The following is a 19894-nucleotide window of genomic DNA, read 5'->3' on the forward strand; positions in this document are numbered from 1 at the left end:
AATTGCAAGCCTGCCCATGTACACTTCGACGAAGCTGATTGTTACACATAGAAATGACTAGTTTCTGCTAAACATGTAATTTAGTGGCATCGATTGCCATCGAGTAGCACATTAATTGCAAGTTATGTGATGTGACTTGAAATCATTGCTGACGTTATTGGGATGGATCGTTTAAGGCCTGCTTATTGGTTTAGAAATTTACGTCAAGGAGCTAACTGCGACGGCTGGGACGTAGTTGAATGTGCAATCATTCACGGAGTTGTCAACAGTGATGGCCATTTATTAGGATTTTCAACACGCAGGAATGTGCAACAAGGTGCGTTCTTGGCCTCAGAAAAAAGAAGCACGTCGGAGTTATACGAAAAAGAGACTTCGATGAGTTTTTTCTAGTTAAATACGAGCTCTACAAGTCTAGTGTTATCCTGCGCGGTCAAGAGCAAGCTGCTAGGCGACGCAAATGTAGTTTCCGGAAACAAATTGAGACGAGCTGTTGAGACGGAAACAATTGAGACGGAAACAAATTGAGACGAGCTGTGTGGGTTCCAACAGGGAAGGGGGGGGGGGGGGCAGAGAGGATAAATCCCAATTTCTCTGGATATTACGTGTACGTCTACGTGTTGACATGAAAGTAAGCCGTATTACAAACCACACAGTTCACCCAACTGCTGATCCGTGGCGGATGGTTATAGACGCCACCTGGGTTTGTAAAACGACTGAGCCAAAACCACTGCCGTCGCAGAGGCTCCCTCAGCTCTCTCGGCTCCCTCGACGCTGCCAGCAGTTGCCGTGGCAACGGCCTGTGCCGCGGCTGCACCGCAGCACACGGCGGCCCAGCTCTCCACCGTGCCGCCCCGCCGGTCACGTGACCAGCGGCGTTCCGCCGCGCGTGACGACGCGGCGGCGTGACTTGCAATTTGCCGGCCGCCATTTGCCCGTCGGGACGCTCGTGGGCGACGGCACGCGGCAGGAATGAAGACGGACAAGCGAGAGAAACACAGCAAGGTGAGAAAACCCTGTGGTGCTCTATGGCCAGCCGGGCGGCGTGGAGCCGCGGACGAAGAGGGCATCGGGAAATGACGCTTAGGTCTGGCCGTTCAGGTGTTTGCCGCCAGCTGACGTAGGCGACAGCACTGGTGAGCTTTCGTTCTCTTTTTTTTTGGGGGGGGGGGGGCGTCTGCTGTGCTTGGAGCTTATTCCGTGCATTCCGTGAAGAGGACGTCCACGACGTCGATTGGGAAAGGGGAGTGCTCCAAGTATGGCTTTCGGTGGTTCTCTCGGTCACCTGGTTGCGGTACTCGCCAGGTAGTGGTGGACAAAGTAAACAGAGGCCGTGGCGTCATATAATCGGGCGTAATCGCGCCGTGCAGATGTTTACTTCAAACATCCACTGAAAAACCGGTACGCCGAGGGCGGCGACGGTAAACTACACGGGCTATCGTAACGTGGGCTGGCTTAGCCGTCGCTACACGAAACCGTGAAAAGAATACGCACGCCAGAAATGGGTCAGATTTATTGCCTCAAATGGAATGTACCTCATTTCAAGATATTGAAGTAAACATCAAATATGATGAAATAAGTTCACTTATAGCTACTAAATTGCTTTGAAAGGGAATGTTCCACATTTGAAGACACTGAAGCAAACATCAGGTAGATTTGAAGGAACCCATTTCTAGCATTTAATGTGTCGCTAAGCAGGAAATGCCGCTGTAGACAAAAAATTATCTACAAGATAGATACAAATATTTTCTTTAATCCGACACTGTCTCATTGTGTCATGGAACGTCGGTGTGGCGTTGGGGTGCTGCCAAACCAGCTGTACAAAACTGCTACTTTTTGTAGCACTTTAGTTAGTTAAAAGATGACAGCACGGGCTGGAAGTCTTCACTGAGCTAACTGTCGTTATGTGCTTGTGTTTTGGCCCTTTCTCGTGGCATTCTGTCATGCTTATCCGTGGATTTAAGGTGTTTGCTTGGATTCACATGCTCGGCTAATGCGTTATTCTTAAATACAATATTCCACATTCGAAGATGCTGCAGGAGGCATTTGGTATGATGAAATAAGCTCAGTTATAACTATTAGTACATGTTTAGTGGAGCGGACCGCTCTAGACAACACAGTTTCTCTGTTTAGTAAGTATGCTTCTCAATACGTAACTGCTAGATTGGGTCATTGTACGTTGCACAACATTGATTAAGAGCCAATTGAGAGCCGTTATATCTGGGAATGGTACTCGCGAACGCGAGACACGAACCCCTCGACATTTATATTTCTTATTGGCACTGATCACCGCATGGCCAAAGGAAAAGTAGGGTTTACGTTGCGTTATTATGACGTCACGGATGCCTGGGTGACCTTGAAAAAGTCTGCGCGAAATAGTCTGGGTATTTTCGCGGGCGTGTGGCTCAGAAGCCAAAAGATACATTAAGAGATACAAAGACATCTGGTCAACAAAGAGCCACAATGGCCCATCAAAGTTGGCCTATCTCAGGTACCGTTCGCATCCTTAAAACTGATCTGGCCACCTGACCTGCATGAGTTTAGTTATAAATGAGATTTTGAGACCGATGGAAGGAAGATAATATAACCGGTTGAAGGAAGATAATATCACAACTCATATCTCTCAAGCACTGCATTATGTCTCTGTGCTTGGACTGGCCTGTCAAGCCTCTGACGTTCATGGGAATAATTTTGAAATTAGTCATTTCGACTCCCCTTAACTATCTGCATAATCGTCGGTGTGACAACACATTTGTGAATATGCATTCGTTGTGTTGTGTTTATGAGATGTACGTGTTAATGCGCGCGCTTGATTGTGCGTGTTGGTGTGGTTGTGTTATGATGTCACAGACAAAAACACTCTCGACCAATGTTCTTACAGTGGTTGGCGGCAGCTGGCGACTTTTTCGCTTGAACACGCTGTTTAAGGATGAATGTGACCTCAGGGTCACGACAATTGTGGCCTGGGACTTCATGGCCGCTAGAACGCAAACACTATAGCTCCACACAAATAGCATAACTGAACAACTCATTACAACCCAGAGCGTAAAACAAAGCTAGTGAGGACAACACCACATTCAGGAAAGCTACAATGAAAGACACGAAAAGCGTTTTAGCGATAAAGACGACATTCCTGGAAGAAATGCATCAACAACCGTGCTTAATGGAATGTTCTGATGTTTGGCAGAATGTCAGCGATCTGCTGCGGCTAGTGCGGACCGCAATCCATGAACCTCCCGGGAAAAAGAAACACTTCCTGCAACAGCTCCGCCGGCTGCTGGCACGGCAAATAGCAGAGTAGCTAGATCACTCGAGCTTCCGCGAACTGGGACCCGCGCCCGGCAGCCGGCGTTAGCAGTACACCGCGTCCGTTGGATTATTCTAAACCGCCATGCATCGGATGTGTCGCCGCATTCAGGGCGGTAACATCGTAGCAAAACTGGGATATGTAGCTTAAGATTGTGTGCTGACAGTAATGAAAAGCATAACCTAAGGCTTTGAAAGATTTAAGCGTTTAAAGACTGTGCTTTCCAGATTATCCAGTTTGGTCCCGTATGATGACGGCTTGGCCTCAATTTTACCCCAAACAATTAACGGTCCGTTACCGATGGACAAATCCATCATGGCCTTGAATTTGTCCGAAATGGTCCAGTCCCCTTCACTTACATGTGCCTGTTCCGGTGATGTTGTTTTCTCTTGGACTCGAGCGCGTTAATGATTTCGCCGACTGAGTGCTGCCTCTTCCGCTCAATGGCTGACAACGGGTGCGTAGGTCCTATCTCTGCGTCGCTGAAGGTAGACTCTTAGGCCGACATTCTCGTAAATCCCATGCGATGTCACAACAAACTCACGTTCACGTCGCGAGCCGCGCACCACGGACTCGGCTGGCCGCGCCGCGTTGAGCCCGGATCGCCCGGATCCGGATCCGGATCGCCCGGAGCAGCGCGGAGCGGGGCGCCGAGCGTCCGACCGGCCGAGGTCAGCTTAAGGTTGGGATTCGCCGATGTTCTCAGCAGCCCATACCATCGGCATGTATCGGCATCGGCGGCATCGGCATGCTGTCTTCTGTCTGAGTGCGCCTACGCACCATCACCTCCGCCCCGCCCGCAGGCGCCGCTGAGTCCGCCGTCATTGCTCATCAGCGACGATGAGCTGGTGACCATCAGTGTTCGCGACCTGAACCGCCAGCTCAAGATGCGTGGTCTAAACCGGGAGGAGATGGTGCGCATGAAGCAGAGGAGGCGCACGCTCAAGAACCGCGGCTACGCTGCCAGGTGAGCCTGACGTCGGATTGCTTTTTTCTCTTTTTATGTTTAAGTCTGCGCGTTATCACACGATGTGCTCGTTAGGCGCCAGCGCCTGGCGGTGAGATGAGCGCCCAAGGCCACCATGATGTCAACCGGCAGTGAAACCTGATCTTCTCGCGTGAAGTCGGCTGCGCTACTGCGCGCTTCCCCCCCCCCCCCCCCCCCGCCCACCCTCCCTACCAACTCTCACCCAACTCATCCAAACAGCTACACCTAGCGTCTCTAACCAGATGTAGTGTGTGGAAGTGCGGGGAAGCTTAGATAGAGTTTAGAGCTAATGTAGCTTTGCTTGAACTACTTGACGGGGTGGGTAGCAAGAGTGGTGTGTGATACCGAAGTGTGAACATCGCTTATATCGGTGAACACGTGCCAACCAAAAGGAGCGGGAGGAACAGATACCTGGCTGTGTGTTTAAAACGTTTCATACGTTAGATAGGACCGCAGTTCCAGCTGTTAGAAAGTTTCGCCCGTGAGATGGGTGAAGCACAACGTAGGCACGGCACCACGAGTGCTCTGTCAGTGGAAGGGAGACACATATCCCACATACGAGCGGTTCTTTTTTGTTCATTGTGCATTGCTTCCAAATGTTGGTGATTCGTGCACCAGCCATACTTTTGTGCATTGAATGATCATGTCTGCGAAATGAAATAAGAAACGTCAATTGTATCAATTGATATCACTGCACGTTAGCGGAATACATCATCTCGTCAAATTCATACATGGAAAAGTTTGGTTGGTTTGTGGAAGTTTGGTTCCAAGCTATTTTGTTAACCATGATAAGTCACAAAGGAGCGTTTAGCTCCTAAGATCCGTCATTATTCACTTTCGCGTACCGACGCCCTAACCTTTGAACATCAACAGAAAACTGACCATGACTGACCTGCACCATTGGAGACTGGACTGTTCCTTGTGCTCGACCGTCGGCGGGTGACCTTGAGTGATGACCTTGAGTGATGACCTTGAGTGATGACCTTGATGCCTCGCCAGCTGCCGCGTGAAGCGGCTGGAGCAGAAGGACGAGCTCGAGACGGAGAAGTCGGCCGAGGAGCGGGAGCGGATACGCGTCATCGACGACAACAAACACATGCGCGAAGAGATCGAGTCATACTATCAGAAGTACGAGGCCATCAGAAAATTCGCGCACCAGAAGAACATTCCGCTGCCTCTTGAGCTCGAACACGACACGCCGAGAATCTGAGGCTGCCGTTGACCTGGTCGACTTGGCCGTGGTCGATGAGGTCAAGCATGTCGAACACTTGGGTACAGTATTGAGCAAGTATTATTGTTTGAGGTCCAGATGTCGCGTGCCCACTTTATTTGGTGACAGGGTATGGGTGCTTTCGGATTGATGTGGTTGCGTGAAATTCAGTCTTGGGTCTCAATGAATTGTTTATCATTCCCCAAAGCTCCAAGGTTGTTATTGATCCTGATGTCTTGGCTTGTAAGTTCTTCAATACGAATGGTAATTTTAGGAAAGCAGAATTGGCCTGTGCACTGTAACGCAGTGAGAATAATAGGTTCTTCCTTCGCGTTTCGCAGTTCAGGTACTTTTCCTGCATCACAAACACACAGCCTAGCAATTTGAGATATTGTCCACCCTAAACCAAGCTCTTCTCTGATAGTCCGCCGCGCTAGTTTGGGCACCGTTTCATGTCATTTCGTTGCCTGTGAAAATATTGTTAGTGACATCGGAAGAATTTTGCCGTCCCACACCGTTGGAATCTTAATCATTGATAAACAAGCGTATTTCTGCGCTGTGCTGCCACCGGCAAATGAATTATGATGTCCGTATCTACTGTCGAGTTTGAAGTGTTCATGTCCGAATCTATCGTCGAGTTTGAGGTGTTCATTCACTAACGTGCTGTGCTTGCTTGCACTAATAAACTACAAAGGCAGCAACGCTGCCGACTGTATGCGATCATATTGAGCAGCTAACCGTAGTCCCAGACTTTCAACCGACTTCAAGTGGAGCAGACTATCATGAAACCTGTTTTGCACGCTCTCTCTTAACTTACAAGCAAGTCGTTGCTTGCTGTATGCTCCCGGTACACCGGTATTGTCACGATTTTAACCAGCGACCGTCGGCATTTCCATGTGACGTGGAGACCTGAAGAGCCCAGTCATGACTACTTCAAATCACTGGCGGCATCATTGTTTATTACACCCCGTTCTGGGAACAGCTTAGCATTTTGCCGCTTGGCCGAAAGGGGTTCGCGCTGGTGGCGGCAACCGCACGGGGATTAGCCGTGCGGTTGTGGTGGTGCTGGTGTGTCTTGTGGTGATGCTGGTCTTAAAATTAGCAACAAAGAAAGGTCAGTCGCAGGCAGCAGGATCGCCGCGAGGGTGTGGACCAGCATTCCACGAATTCTAAGCCACTTGTCTCGAGTTTCTTTTCAAGGAAATAAGACTGAGTGTCTGGGCGGGATTATGTTTAAAACTCGTAAGCAAGCACAGACGGATGACAAGCGGAAGGAGTCAACAAGTACATTGCCATTAAGGAGTTTTTTAATTATGCATGTCTCAACGGCCTTTGTGCGTCAAGTGTTGCCGAGAATGCCTCCGTTAGGCGCCATCTGCAAATTGGAATAGGTTAGCTGTGGCGTCTCTGCCGCATGGGACTAGCTCATGAACATTTTAAACGCGATGTTGACATCATATCAATCAATATTGGCAATGCAGTTTTGCCCCTGATGAAACAGTCCTGATTGCCGTCTATGAAATCGAAGGAAATGTTCATTGACCACACTTAACGTGGTGAACAGCTGCACAAGCTATTTCATTGACCATTTGAATGCTATTGGTCAAACTCCAACGAACCTCCATCCAGATCTAGGGGACGGAACATTTAACAGCGTTATTTACTGATTCCTGATTTGCAGCTTTTGTAACGCGGAGTGCTAGGGGGTCGATGAACCTTCTGCTGTTTTGAAACCAAAGCCTTGCAGACTATGCGCCCATAGAAAAGGTGTGATGCAGGACGGTCAGCTCATAGTTCAGCTGACGGTTGAGCTTTTGTTGGCTCTGTGTTTAAGGCAGTTTTATCAGCGTTTGTTTTTTTACCCTGGCGTTGCTGGTTGCGTCTAGCATTGTGCAAAAATGAAGTTTAGCTTAGTTGGACGTTTGATGTTTAATGTTTGATGTTTATTTTCGATTATGGACATTAAGCAACACATAATATGATGAGTGGATTGGCGCATAAGTGGAACGCTCAGATCCGAGCGCCTCTCCTAACAATAACGAGATATGGTCATCGCCGCCAGAGAACCCACGTCCACACCGCCCACTCGCCCGATCCGTAAGCCGACACGGGCCGGGCGCCCGCCGCCACTCCAGTCCACACATATAGCCGTCTCGGGCCGGCGGCGGACGCCCGGCCCGGCAACGCCACCCAGTAGTCCGTCTGCTGCCCGCGCCCGCTGGGAGTTTTTAGGCGAATCGTTTGGTCTGAAAAAGAGATGTTTGGAAAATTTTTGCTACGTGCTGCCAATTGCGATCCTGTAAGCAGTTACCTGTGAGATAGATACTTAGTTGCTCGTTGTGAGTGAGCTCAGAAAAGTTTGGAATGAAACGATCTGTTTTACGTAGCATTGAAATTCGGATTTCATGATAACGAGAACAGTTAAGTACAAAGTGTTAAGGGTCTTTATATGGATAGCCATATAAGCAAGAGGGACTATATGTAGTTGGATCTTGAATTTCGAACAGGTGGGCATTCAGGTCTGACATTCCCAATCTCAGCCTAGTATTTAGGATGTTTCCATGCCTGGATCCAAAGCTGTGATACACCGGAGGCGCGACCACACCGCAGCGCTGGTACATTTCCTTTCTGAAGGAACGAAAAGACTGGAGAGATGACACCTCAAGCGGCGGCGGCGCCGGGGCGACGCCGACGTTGCCAGGTCAGGAGGAGGGCGGCGCTGAGCAGGGCGGCGGCGGCCAGCAGCGGCGGCATGCGCGACTCCGCCATGATGTCTCGGGCAGCGGTCACCAACGACAGCCCATTAACGGTACACCCAACAACGGCGTCGCAAAATGTGTGGATTGTGAGAACGGTCGCGCAGAGGTCACGCGGTCAGGAGGGCGGGGGTGGGTAGGGCGGAACCTGGTCGGGACAAGGTCTGACAATCTCACGGTGACGTCATTACGATGATGCCCCAGGGCATTCACGCTTTGAAAGTTATTACCAAGGGGGATTCGCAATAATCGTTTTCGGATACTTCTAAGTTGTTCGTTCCCATAAAGTGAGTCTCGAGACTTTGTTAGCATGTTTTCTAGCCATCGCTGGTGTGCCTGTGCCTGGCTACATATTCCAACATTAACACCAGTTCGTATCACTGCACCATGTGTTGCATCATTTCCATCCGATAAGGGTGACTTTTACGAAGATTTTGCATGATGCTCACCCTAATCGTCACGTAACGTTTTGGGCTCACGGTCCAGATACGGCTTCTTCAAATCGTTGACACGTGTAAACGGAGAGTCAGCTCAGTGGAATGGAAATATTCCAGTGTGCAGCCAATGAAAAGGCGACGGCGGTGGTATTCACTACTTTGAAAGACACCAGGAATTATCCCGGCCGGGTGGCCGGAAACACAGATGTAATCTTATTCCGCATCATGTCGGCCACAGCAATGCCTGGCTGACTTTTGAGCGCATGGATGAACTCGGAACTCAAACTTTTCAGCAAATGTTGACGGTGTAAATGCCTGGTTTGGACTGTTCCTTCTGCGTATTGCCATATCAAAGCCAAACATTTATTTGTTTGCAATATTGGGCCGATGCAACGACGTACCCAAATTCACAGCACCCGTTTTTGCGATTGATTAATGCACTGATTAGTCTGTTACCAGTTTTAACGTTTTTAGAAAGCTCTGGGAAGCTCAATATGTCAAACAGTGCGGCAAAAAAGCTCGTTTCCATACGATTTCATTAACACGCAATTGGTAGACCACATGTATTCAACGACGAAGAAGCTTGTTAAATTCAACGAGACCTTTTATAGACATTTATTCAGCCCATGCCTTTAGTTCGTCCCACTTCTAGAAAAGAGTTGCAGGGTGTCATCTTTCGAAGCAATACAAAATGAAAGTAAGATGACAGTTGAAGCTGGCAAGCCGATTCAACCAGCTCCACAGGACATGACAAATTTCGTGGACATGGTAGGTGATCCATCCTTTATCCGACTCTGATAGCTGCGGCTAGCCATTTTACAAACAGTATAAAAGATCGCCTAGGTGAAGAACAGCAACAACGTAAACTGGTAATATTTTGGAGCTACAAACAGTTATTGTCTTTTGACATAGTGTTACTCTAAGAATGCTCTAGAACTGTCAATTGATTAAAAAAACATAAAGACATCAGGTCAACAAAGAGCTACAAGGACCAATCGTGGTTGGCTTACCCCATGTTCCGCACACATCCTCGACATTAATCATGTCACCTGACTTGTCTGAATTTAGTGAGTGAGATTTAGTGATAGATGAGTGAGGACAGTGAGATCCTTAGACCGAAAGAACTTGTCCAAACGATTTTTAAATGTTGATTAAAAGGGACTTCCACAACTTAGTGTGGTAGTTCATTATGAGGATTTACTACTCTTTGACTAAATGACGTCTACCCCTCAATAATTATACTCCTACCTTTTGCTAACTGAAACTGCTTTCCTCTATGTCTGCCTGATTACCAGTGCTCCACGTAGATCTACCGCGTCTATCCCTTTCATAATTTTGTAGACCTCTATGCTGCCTTCTCTATATCTTTTTCTTCTCTAGATCTTCTCTAAGATTGCGAAATTTCTGTGGATGCAAACCAAAGGCTCTAAGCCTATCCTTATATTCTAAGCCACCAATCCCATTTATCATCCTAGTTGCCTTTCGCTGTACTCTTTCCTTTTTTAGAAGCACAGTGACCAAGCCTGTACACAATAGTCTAGATGTGGTCTGACATAAACTAAGTACAGCTTTTTGACAGCGTTTATCTTAGTTGCTTAGGTGGATTTAGCATCGCTATTTGCCCTTGATAGGTATGCCCTGTGGCCGGTGGCAGCGGTCGCGCTAAAAGCCAGTTGACATCAGAAGGCAGGACGGACAGTACCGAGCATTGCGACACGTTACGCTTTCGCCATGAAATTCTGCCGTTGATCTGGAATTGCGCGATCGGATGGTGGGTGTCAGGGCTAGCACAACAAGCGCTGCGTACCGTGAGCGCTGATCCCAGAAGTTCATCCATTCAAGGGGTTCGGATCAAATTTATAAAAAAAAACATTCCTACTCTTATAATCGGCATTCATGTTAATAAGCTCCGGCATCAAAACTGCCACGTTCCAGGCAGCCCTACGCGGCTTTTCTTTGTTGTTTGTTGTCTTTAAATCGTTGGAAATTATAACCCCTAAGTTCTCTTCCTCCTCGATCTAGTCCGACTCCAGGCCTCCCACTTTACAGCTAATGCCCTCACTGCCGGAACTTCCAAATGCATCTTATTGCATTTATCATAATTAAAGGACAACTGCCACAGAGAAGACCACTTTACTAGTCTCTCTCAGCCAATTTTCATTTGATCTGCATTTTTGACACCCCTTTCAATTTCATATTGTCCCAAATTCAAGCACCTTACTTTCTAATCATATCTCAATATCATTCACAAAAATGATAAAAAGTAAAGGGCTCAACACCGACCCTTGTGAAACCTCAATCCCTACTAGCTTCCACTGATATTTTGTACCATTAAGCATTATCCTTTGTTCCCTGTTTTACAGCCAAGCCCCTAACCAGCTAAGAATATTTCCCTCAATGCCATGCAATTTTATGAAGTAGAAGAAATGTTGGCGTGGCATTTTATCAAAAGCTTTAAAAAATATAGATAGACAACATCTTAAAAACTGCCTTTATACCCTGACTAGTGACATGCTCAACAAAATCCAGAAAATTTGTCAAACACAGTGAGCTAGAATCGGTTTTGAACTAGGGTGGTAGTGAGAAATTGCATCGCAAGAAGATCGTGCAGGAGTGAAAAATTTAATTCACAAAAGTTGGAACTGATGAGTCAGTGAGAGATGCTTTAGCAAAGACATACATTCTTACGTAGGCATGGGCATAAACATGACAAAAATGTATTTCTTTATAAAATCTTATGACATTACAGTGAAAACGATAAGTTGCAGAATAGTTACTTCATAAAAGTGTAATGAGTATCAAAAACTTTGTAACACCAATGTTTTGATGCTTCACTTTGCTCTTCCCTTCCGGACCTGTTTAACACATAACAAAGCAAAGTAATTCAACAATAAAAACAACAGCAAATAATTCAGCGAGCATAAACCCCTCAAACAGAAAAGCCATGGACTCCTGCACATCAGCACGTCACCAAATCAAACACAACAGGCACGCCGCTGGCTTCTGTTAAGACGGGGTGAAAGACGGGAAATGCAAATAGCATGTCACTCCTTCTTGCTAAATATCAATGATTATTTCCATGAAAGAAACCTAACTAAGCCTAACCTAAAGAAGCTTTACCTCATCTCATCCTGTCTAACCTAATTGCGTCAGTAGCATTTGTGAGTCACTGATTGTTGCAAACTTCCCACTGCCACTTGCCATGCATTTAAAAAACTCAGCCTAACCTAGAGTAGCCCATATGTTAAACATCATCCCAGCTCACCTAAACCTATTTCTTGACAGTAGCAATTATGACAAAAACATGCCAAAAAACATGCCTACTTTTGGCTGGCTCCAGCTTGCGTTTCGATTCAGTTCATTTGTGTCAGCTAAATGACACCAGACAAAGTTGAAAACACACAAATCAAAACCCTCAAATCACTTTGAACAGCTTATCCTGACTGCCATGGTTAGCCCCTGTCAAAGGCAATAGTGGGTGTGCTCCACGAAGCAATCTCTCTCTTCCAAGCATAACATAATTTATCAATGGACACAAAACCAGTTTTACTGCTTGCCTTTTCCGCTGCAGCAAAGGTATCTATTTAGATTTGGCTATTCGTAATTAATGACTTAACGTTCGAGATGTTGGCCTCACATTTTAAATGAAATGGACTATTTGCGAAAAACCAATATCTAACTCATATTGTGATTGCTATGCAGCCTAGAGTATTTCCGTGTTAAAGATATCGTGCATATCTACAGTACGGTCATTTGCCAGCCAGCAAACCATGGCAACTATGGACAACATTGTTAGAGCAGACGTGAGGGATCCGTTCAACAACTTAAAGGCAAACAAGCAAGAGTATGGAAAAAACAGTTTAATTGCACGTCTTGTGACGTCATAACTTGCCTTATGACCAGAACTCGATGGATTAAAATAAAAAAGTGACTAAATCTGGTCACAAATCGCGTGTTTAAAGCAGGCAAGGTTAGTAATTAATTGCTCCACAGGAGAAACTTACTGGCTGTTTAAGGGCAGACTACTTTCTTCTCGCCCGCGCAAAAATATCCATTTTTCGCATGATGTGCTGGCAGACCGTGTCATCCAACCCGCCCGCGAAATAGAAATATTGATCATGACCACTAGCCTTCAAGATTAAAATGCGAAATAAAGAAGAGGACATGTGCATGAGAAAAAAACACTTTCGAAGGGCGGGATTTCGCTACCAAACACTTTTCAATTAGCTGCGCCAGGTCTGTCCCAAAGCTATCCACGGCACGATGGTGTAACGTGGTGAGGAAGTGAAACTGGAAAGGCTTATATGTATCATTATTGGGCCTCGCCATGATCCAAAGAAACGGCTATCGGGGGAGGGGGGGGGGGGGTTAACAGGGCAAAAAATGGCGGTAGAAATAAGTTCCGTGCTTCAAATCGTCTCCTTTAGGCCCCATGAATTGTCCACTCTTGGATAGATATCGAATATGTTCGGGTGACTGGCAAATCAATTCAATGCACGTATGAGAGATGTGCAAGTTTGTAGTTGGTCCATTTTGAAAAGAAGCTGATCAGTATTTTAAACCATAGATGGTGTCTTTAAAGATCATCGGAAAGGAAGGAAAAAAGAAGTTTCAAAAGGTCCTCGCGGTATAGACGGTCCTGAGCGGAATGCTCACCCCACGGCAATTTTCTGTCTTTCTGTGAAGTGTTCCAGACCTTTCAAATCATTACGGGAGAATTGCAGACAGGTAAATGCATTGTTGGCGCCTAAGTTGTGCATGGGCAATGCAATTGTGAGTAAAATAGATAAGACAGAAATAGATAAGTGCACACCTAATAACAAAGTTTTTTGCTGGATGTAAAGAGTACCTCACTAAAATCAAGCAGCGCACTGCTCGGTGGGGAGATTATCCGTGGTCCATAATTGTCACCGTCACCATGTTCATTCTTAGAGACACATTAGTGTGGGGGAGTGGGTGAACAATGAGCTTTTCGCAAGCAACACTCTGTTCTCGCGCATACCCTGAAATGAATCGATGGAAGCAGCATACTTAATTTGAAGTTGCTGTCAAGCTGAAAACTTTGGCTAACTTACTTGCGAAACAAAAACTTCATTGTTACCACGGAGTTAATCGGTTTTAATTTGCTCGGACGGGAGCTTGGGTTAGAACTTCGTGGTGAGCTTTTTACTAACAAAAAAATGCTCTTGCCCAATTTCTCACTCCGACTAAAGGTTTGAATTTCTGAGACTTTGGAAAATATTTGAAGTTTACATTTCATTTGAAGAACTTTTGCCACATACATGACAAAGTTCGCCCGAATTTTGTGCTTGCCTTGCCATATCCATCAAGATCTTGTTAAGATCTGCCATGTTTTAGACTGGAGATTTTCCGAGCATTCTTATGCAGTCAACACACTTTGCTAAAGCCCCAACTCATTCCAAACTGAAAACTTAAATTATGACCTGACGTGTTGTAATAGTGAAACTACCCTTTACTAGCAATGTCCACATATTTGGTACCTATCATTTTTCACAAAACGTTAGCACTCCCTGACTGGTTTCGGTGAGCCAGTGTTTCCAATAAATCGGTTTTGGATAAAAATAACCAAAAATGAATTAAGTAATCAAGTAAATGAGGCCTGGCACCTTTTCTAATGATTTTTTTTCAGTTTTAGAACAAAAACAGCTGAAACATGCAATACGAATGCATTATATGAAAAATCTGGCACAAGGAGACCTCGTGCCACCAAATGGGAAACCATGACATTCCATACTTTGTTAAAGCCTGTCAATTCAAAGCTGTAATGTGGTATAACATTATGAAATTGGAATACATCTCATTCGGGGATATCATCTTTTCTTTTCTTGATTAATTCATCTTGAAGGATAGAAAGTAAACGAACATTTACATAGCCCAAATTTCGAGTAGCTGTAATTCAGGAAAACCACGTTCCCTAATCTTGGTTCCTTCATTACAAACTGATCAAGAATGAAACATGTGCAGAACATCCTAACTGACTCACCAGGCACTCTGCAGGCCATCCACCCTTCGGTGTTTCGGCAGCGAGTGAAATAACGCGCCGCATCTAGGTGACTGTGTCGCCACATATGTAACGTAGCGCCCAAACGCCAAGAGTTTGAAACATGATATGTGTTATGTTACCTGGACCATTGCCTCTGGTCAAATCCATTTTTTCTTTTGCAATAAACTTGATTTTTGTTTGTGGTTTGCGTCGGGTACTGTTGCACATACATCGCAGGATCATCGAAGTCATTGCTAAACTTATTGTGACGTCATGGCCACAGCTGTCATCTGCTCGCCCCCTAACGGAAATGTAACGTCACCCACTGCAGTTAAAAAGGATTGCCAGCAAAACCGAGGGAAATGGTAGTTTTATTTGATAAGATAGTTTAATATACTATGACGGCGATTAATAGGGCAATTATGAAGACGATGGTACATGCGAGGAGTTTTGCCATTGCGTGAATGGTCCTCCTCTGGTGGACTGGATGGTGATGGATGATGGATGGATGATGGATGGTGATCACTCTCAAGCGAATGGTGAATGAAACAGGTCAACAATCCCGCGTGGTACATCATGGAGGGCGTTACCCGACCACGGGGTAAATGTAGACAGGTTACTCCCGGGGTAAAGGTAAATACGAAGAGGATGCCATCGGGTCGATGGTGAAAGGCAGCTGTGGGCATCTTGCGCGCTGTCACGGGGTGACTCACGAGCAAGAGGTGGGCAAGTTTTTAGTGCGTGTCGCTGAAGGCGCCGCAGGCCACAATAGAAGTTTCGCAGTCAGTCAATGACACATCCTATGCACATGCAACGGATATTTTCGACTTAACAAAGACGTCCGCAAACTTCCTGAACCGCTCAATCATAAACCTTAGGAATTGTTAGTCTGCCCAGACCCAAAAAATCGAGCTGCACATAAAAGATATCTAGCATTGACACGTTTCCAAATGAATTCAAGCTGGGGAACCGCTCAGGCGCAGACGAAGCGTTCGTCTTGCCAGGCTTTAAGCGTCTCAGCTATCTTGGCGTGTCTCGCGAACTACCTGAGCTACCTGAAACTACCTGACTACGTATCCTGAACTACCTGAGACTACTTAAACTACCCGAAACTTATCCCGAACCTCTTCGCCTGGTTGCGAATGCATTGCATACAACCTCGCTTGAGAGCGCACTGGCAGGATCCTCCAAATTCAAGCTGCGAGGTCAGCGTGTGGCCCTCCGCATTGATGGTGTCGAAGACTACGCAGAAACGTTTAACCGTGGTGGGGAAATCAGTGACGAACCACCCATGAAGACCCACCTACGGAAGGATCACGAACCAGTCGTAATGAAGGCGGCGCTTGAGATCCCGTCACCGGACGAGAAAAACGAAACAGGGAGGTGGGCAACGTGGCTCTCCAAGGGACCACGACACCCTGCGTGATCGTTCCATAGATTGGTTCCATCAGAGACGCCGTGCCAAGAGACGCTGCGCCTGACTTCCAAATGCTCGTGACTTCCCAGTAAATCCCTAAAATCGCCGCTTCCCAGTAAATCCCTAAAATCCGCCGCGGAATTTCACGGCCGATTGTGCAGGCTCGGCGGTCGCCTTGCAGTGTGGACGTGCTTGCGCCGGCCTTAGACCGGCTCACCTGCATATAAAAGCAGTGCATACAACAAGAGGGGCCAGCAGTCGCAGCATTTCAATCACTCAGCCAGGTAAGGTACTTCAGCCCAGGTCGGCTTGGCTACTGGTGTTTTTGGGAAGATGTGAGAATGCGGTAGTTTGTGGTGCCGTCATTATTAGTGAGACAGAGCTTACCGAGAAAGGGCGGCAGAGGGTGGAAACACTTGCTGTCAAGCGAACAGGAATCATTTAGTTGAATGTGTGGTTGAGACCTTGAAGCCGTCTGCCACCTGATGTTTGCTTAAAAGGTGACAGAAAACCCCAAATCCATAGAAACCTAAAACGCGACCAGCCTCCGTGGCAAAACTACAAGTTGACCTGTGATTTTCCAGATGCGGAGAGAAGGGGAAGGGGGGATTACGTGGAGTGAGTTCTATAAGTGTGGGCCACAAATGACTAACACGCGCTCGGGTGGCCGGTTGGATGCCTCTCGTTCGGGTGGAGGGAGGGGTCAATTTGACCCCTGAAGTCCTAAAACTAAAAAGCACCAAATTTACAGGGTGTGTTGACATGTATGTAAGCTCGCTTTTATCAAAATTTGAAGTTCCTAGGTCATAAACTTCACGCTAAACATGGTCAAACAAGGTAAAATCCAGACTGGTGTCTAAAGTGCCACCAAACCTTCTCATGCAACCATCATGCGCCTCGATGATTGTTCTAAGCAAAGGATCACCAGTGCCCATTTTAAGGTCAGTGACCTTGTTTGACCTTAAGAAGGACGTTGTGACCAAAATCATGCAGGATTCCTTTGTTTTTTAATTGGAATAAACGTCAAGGATTATGCTGGGCGGTATGTCCTTAAAAACAATGTGTTGACAAGGTTCATTTTAGGTCGGTGACCTAAGCTGACCTTTAACAACTTTATGAAAGGTGCAAGATGCTGTCCATGTTATCATTTAATTGGAAATGAGCACAGGACTACCCCACGCAGCAAGCTCTGAAGTGAAAAAATCGTTTTGACCTCGGTGTGACGGAAAAAGAAGATTCCGGAAAAACCCTCGGGTGTCAAATTGACCCGCACCCCAGCACGTGTCCCTTCATTCCTCTTATGCGTAGTAAAGTTCATTTATACACTGCTGTTCAATACTATAAACAAAAAGTCTTGGTAGAATGCACATGTTTGGGGCCTGTGGGGGGTTATTCAATAGGATTGGGTGCAGCACCCTCGCAATTCTCCTCACAGTAACTAGCCACAGATGAGCATGCGCTTTGCCCGCTTTGCTTCAGTTCACTGCGTAGAGCCCACGAGCTAAGCGATCGCCAACGGGCATGTGGAAACACCAACACCATTACGGGTCAGCAGCTGTTGTGCTTCGCGGTTTGACGAGTGATTTGTGTTGCGGCAGCTATGAAGGTCGTCACGCTCCTGCTCGTGGTCTGCGCCTCCGCGGCCTGGGCGAAGTGCACCTTTTTCTCATTTGGGAAGTTCTGCAGCGGAGGCTTGAACAACAAAGATACACCCATCACCACATATAGGCCGGTAAGTATGCGGAAAAACAGCAGCCGTCAAATGAGCACGTTTGGCACAGATAGACTGAATTGATTTGAGTCTTCGCGTCCTGATAAATGGAATGGAAACACGCCTTAGTTTAGCTAGTCAGGCTAGCAAACGTCACATGCATTTTGATACGCTGCATGCATCGCTATTTCGTTGGACTGGATTGCCTCGAATTCTGGAATCAGAATAGTGCAAAGAAAAAATACGCTAGCAACTGAGTTAGACTGAAACAAACCACAAACATTAGGCAGTGCCAGTTATCTCGTCGTCTCGTACGGTTCAACATGAGTATGAACTGTCAGCTTGGACCGCCGCCAGGCGCGTCCTTTCCCTTCACTTGGTGTAGCGTGGCATAGTGTGCAATACACAATAACCAGTGCATGATGAAAAGTGGCTTGCTCTTGTTTTAATTCTATTTCTTTTGCAGGGAGAGGACGGCTCGCCGCTTGCAGGCAGCATCGGACATGCGGCTATGCCCAACGTGCTAAGCATTATCAACTCGTCGCATGTTGGTGGGGGCCGATGATTTTGATCGAGCCATGGAGTGGGCGCAATTTTCGGACTTGTTCTGTAGTTGGGTTTTTGCAACCTTTTCAATAACTGCCTGAAGTTAAAATAAAAATACAGTGTCTACGAAGTGAGCTGTGTAAACGATGGCCGAAATATAAATCATGGCGTGATATTGGAGCAAACGCCTGAATGGTCTCTGAACACTATCGAGGGTCTCAACCCTTTTTCAGTCGCCATATCGATAAATTTGCAATATACGACCATGCCATATATTTTGTAATTCCATCGAAACCCACCAGAGACAAAAACAAAAACATTCAGATCAGCGTAACAACACAGACGTGTTTGGTCATAACATAGCACAGCATAACGACGCATATGCATAAGAACAACAGGACGACGTACCTCAGCAGATTTACCCATTCCACAGTAAAACGACGTGTCTCCATCGACATACTCCGGAGACGCGTCTCAACACAACGGCGTGCCGTCGGAACACAGGATGGCGGGAAGACGCACTCCACAGCTGAATGACGCATTCGATAGCAGAGCAATAAACCCCACAGCAAAACAACGCACTCCATGGTAGAGTGGCGTATCTCCATTGACGTACGCTGGCGAAAAAAAACTAAAACTTCCAAATTAGCATTCCAAACATACTTGTGTAGCCATCACACAGCTCAACAGAACGGCTCATCTCAATCGGAACGATAGAACATATTCCACAGCAGAACGACGCATCCCCCAGCAGTATGACGCATCCCTTTGGACATACGCACGGGATCAGGTTTCCAAATCAGTCACAACACAAACTCGCGTCAACTATCAACAACGCTTCAGCGCCGCACGCGCACACCGGACCTGCGTGTCATCACCACCGATCGGCAAGCTCCTTTGCGTCCCCTCCCCCGTTCACGCCCCACCTTGTTGCTAGAGCCCAGTACGACCTGGGAACAACACCGCAATCGCGCACATGCAGCAAGAAGTGTTGCAGACGGGTGGTGGATGGCGCTTGACCAGGCCCAGTGGTTGAGCAAAGAATGTGTATGACATCGCTCGCAGCAGAACGACCGCCACTGTATCCTGCATCTCCGCCACCGTCATCTCCTCCGGCTCCAAGGTAAAGCGGCTTCTTGCCACGCCACTGGTCTCGGCTGCCGGCTGTTGTCGTCGACAGCTGGGAATAGGTCAGGTCACGGCACCGGATGTCCGCAGAAACCGCATCTAACGTAAGCCCAACAGCAACTTGTTCAAAGCAGGATGCAAATGTTCTTTCAACCCAGCTCCAGCTTAGACATGAGCAGCTACAAGGTTCTATTCACGATTGAACGCTTGCCGTGGCGGTCCTGGGACAGCGGTGCCAGGAGGACAAGGTGTTAGCCAGGGGCAAGGCATACATTACAAAACGTGGTATATATGTCACTCCCGTCACCAAGAGCGGGGAGCGGACGACTCGCACTGGATGCCAGGAGGATCCTCTCCCCCCCCCCCCCCTGGCAGGCACACCAGCTTCATGTC

At 47.0% G+C, this 19894-nt stretch overlaps 1 protein-coding gene and 1 long non-coding RNA gene across 2 annotated transcripts; both read left to right on the forward strand.

The window, feature by feature from the left end:
- Nucleotides 1–914: 914 nt before the first annotated feature.
- LOC119095548 (transcription factor MafK) lies at nt 915–5591 on the forward strand. Its single transcript, XM_037218399.1, has 3 exons — nt 915–1002; nt 4108–4271; nt 5292–5591. The coding sequence occupies exons 1-3, from the start codon at nt 970–972 to the stop codon at nt 5500–5502; spliced, it is 408 nt and encodes a 135-aa protein (XP_037074294.1). The 5' UTR covers nt 915–969; the 3' UTR covers nt 5503–5591.
- Nucleotides 5592–16373: 10782 nt separating this feature from the next.
- LOC119095620 (uncharacterized) lies at nt 16374–18663 on the forward strand. Its single transcript, XR_005093927.1, has 3 exons — nt 16374–16400; nt 17715–17848; nt 18294–18663. It is a non-coding gene; the product is annotated as an uncharacterized LOC119095620 (long non-coding RNA).
- The last annotated feature ends 1231 nt before the right edge of the window (nt 18664–19894 follow it).

This window comes from Pollicipes pollicipes, unplaced genomic scaffold, assembly GCF_011947565.3.
Source record: "Pollicipes pollicipes isolate AB1234 unplaced genomic scaffold, Ppol_2.1 Scaffold_4219;HRSCAF=4965_pilon_pilon_pilon, whole genome shotgun sequence".
Classification (NCBI taxonomy): Eukaryota; Metazoa; Arthropoda; class Thecostraca; order Pollicipedomorpha; family Pollicipedidae; genus Pollicipes; species Pollicipes pollicipes.

Excerpts from the sequence above, each read along its gene's own strand:
- LOC119095548 (XM_037218399.1), top strand. The coding sequence starts at position 970 with ATGAAGACGGACAAGCGAGAGAAACACAGCAAG. Across the intron at positions 1,003-4,107 it reads AGCGAGAGAAACACAGCAAG|GCGCCGCTGAGTCCGCCGTC; the intron begins GTGAGAAAACCC and ends CCCCGCCCGCAG. Across the intron at positions 4,272-5,291 it reads AACCGCGGCTACGCTGCCAG|CTGCCGCGTGAAGCGGCTGG; the intron begins GTGAGCCTGACG and ends ATGCCTCGCCAG.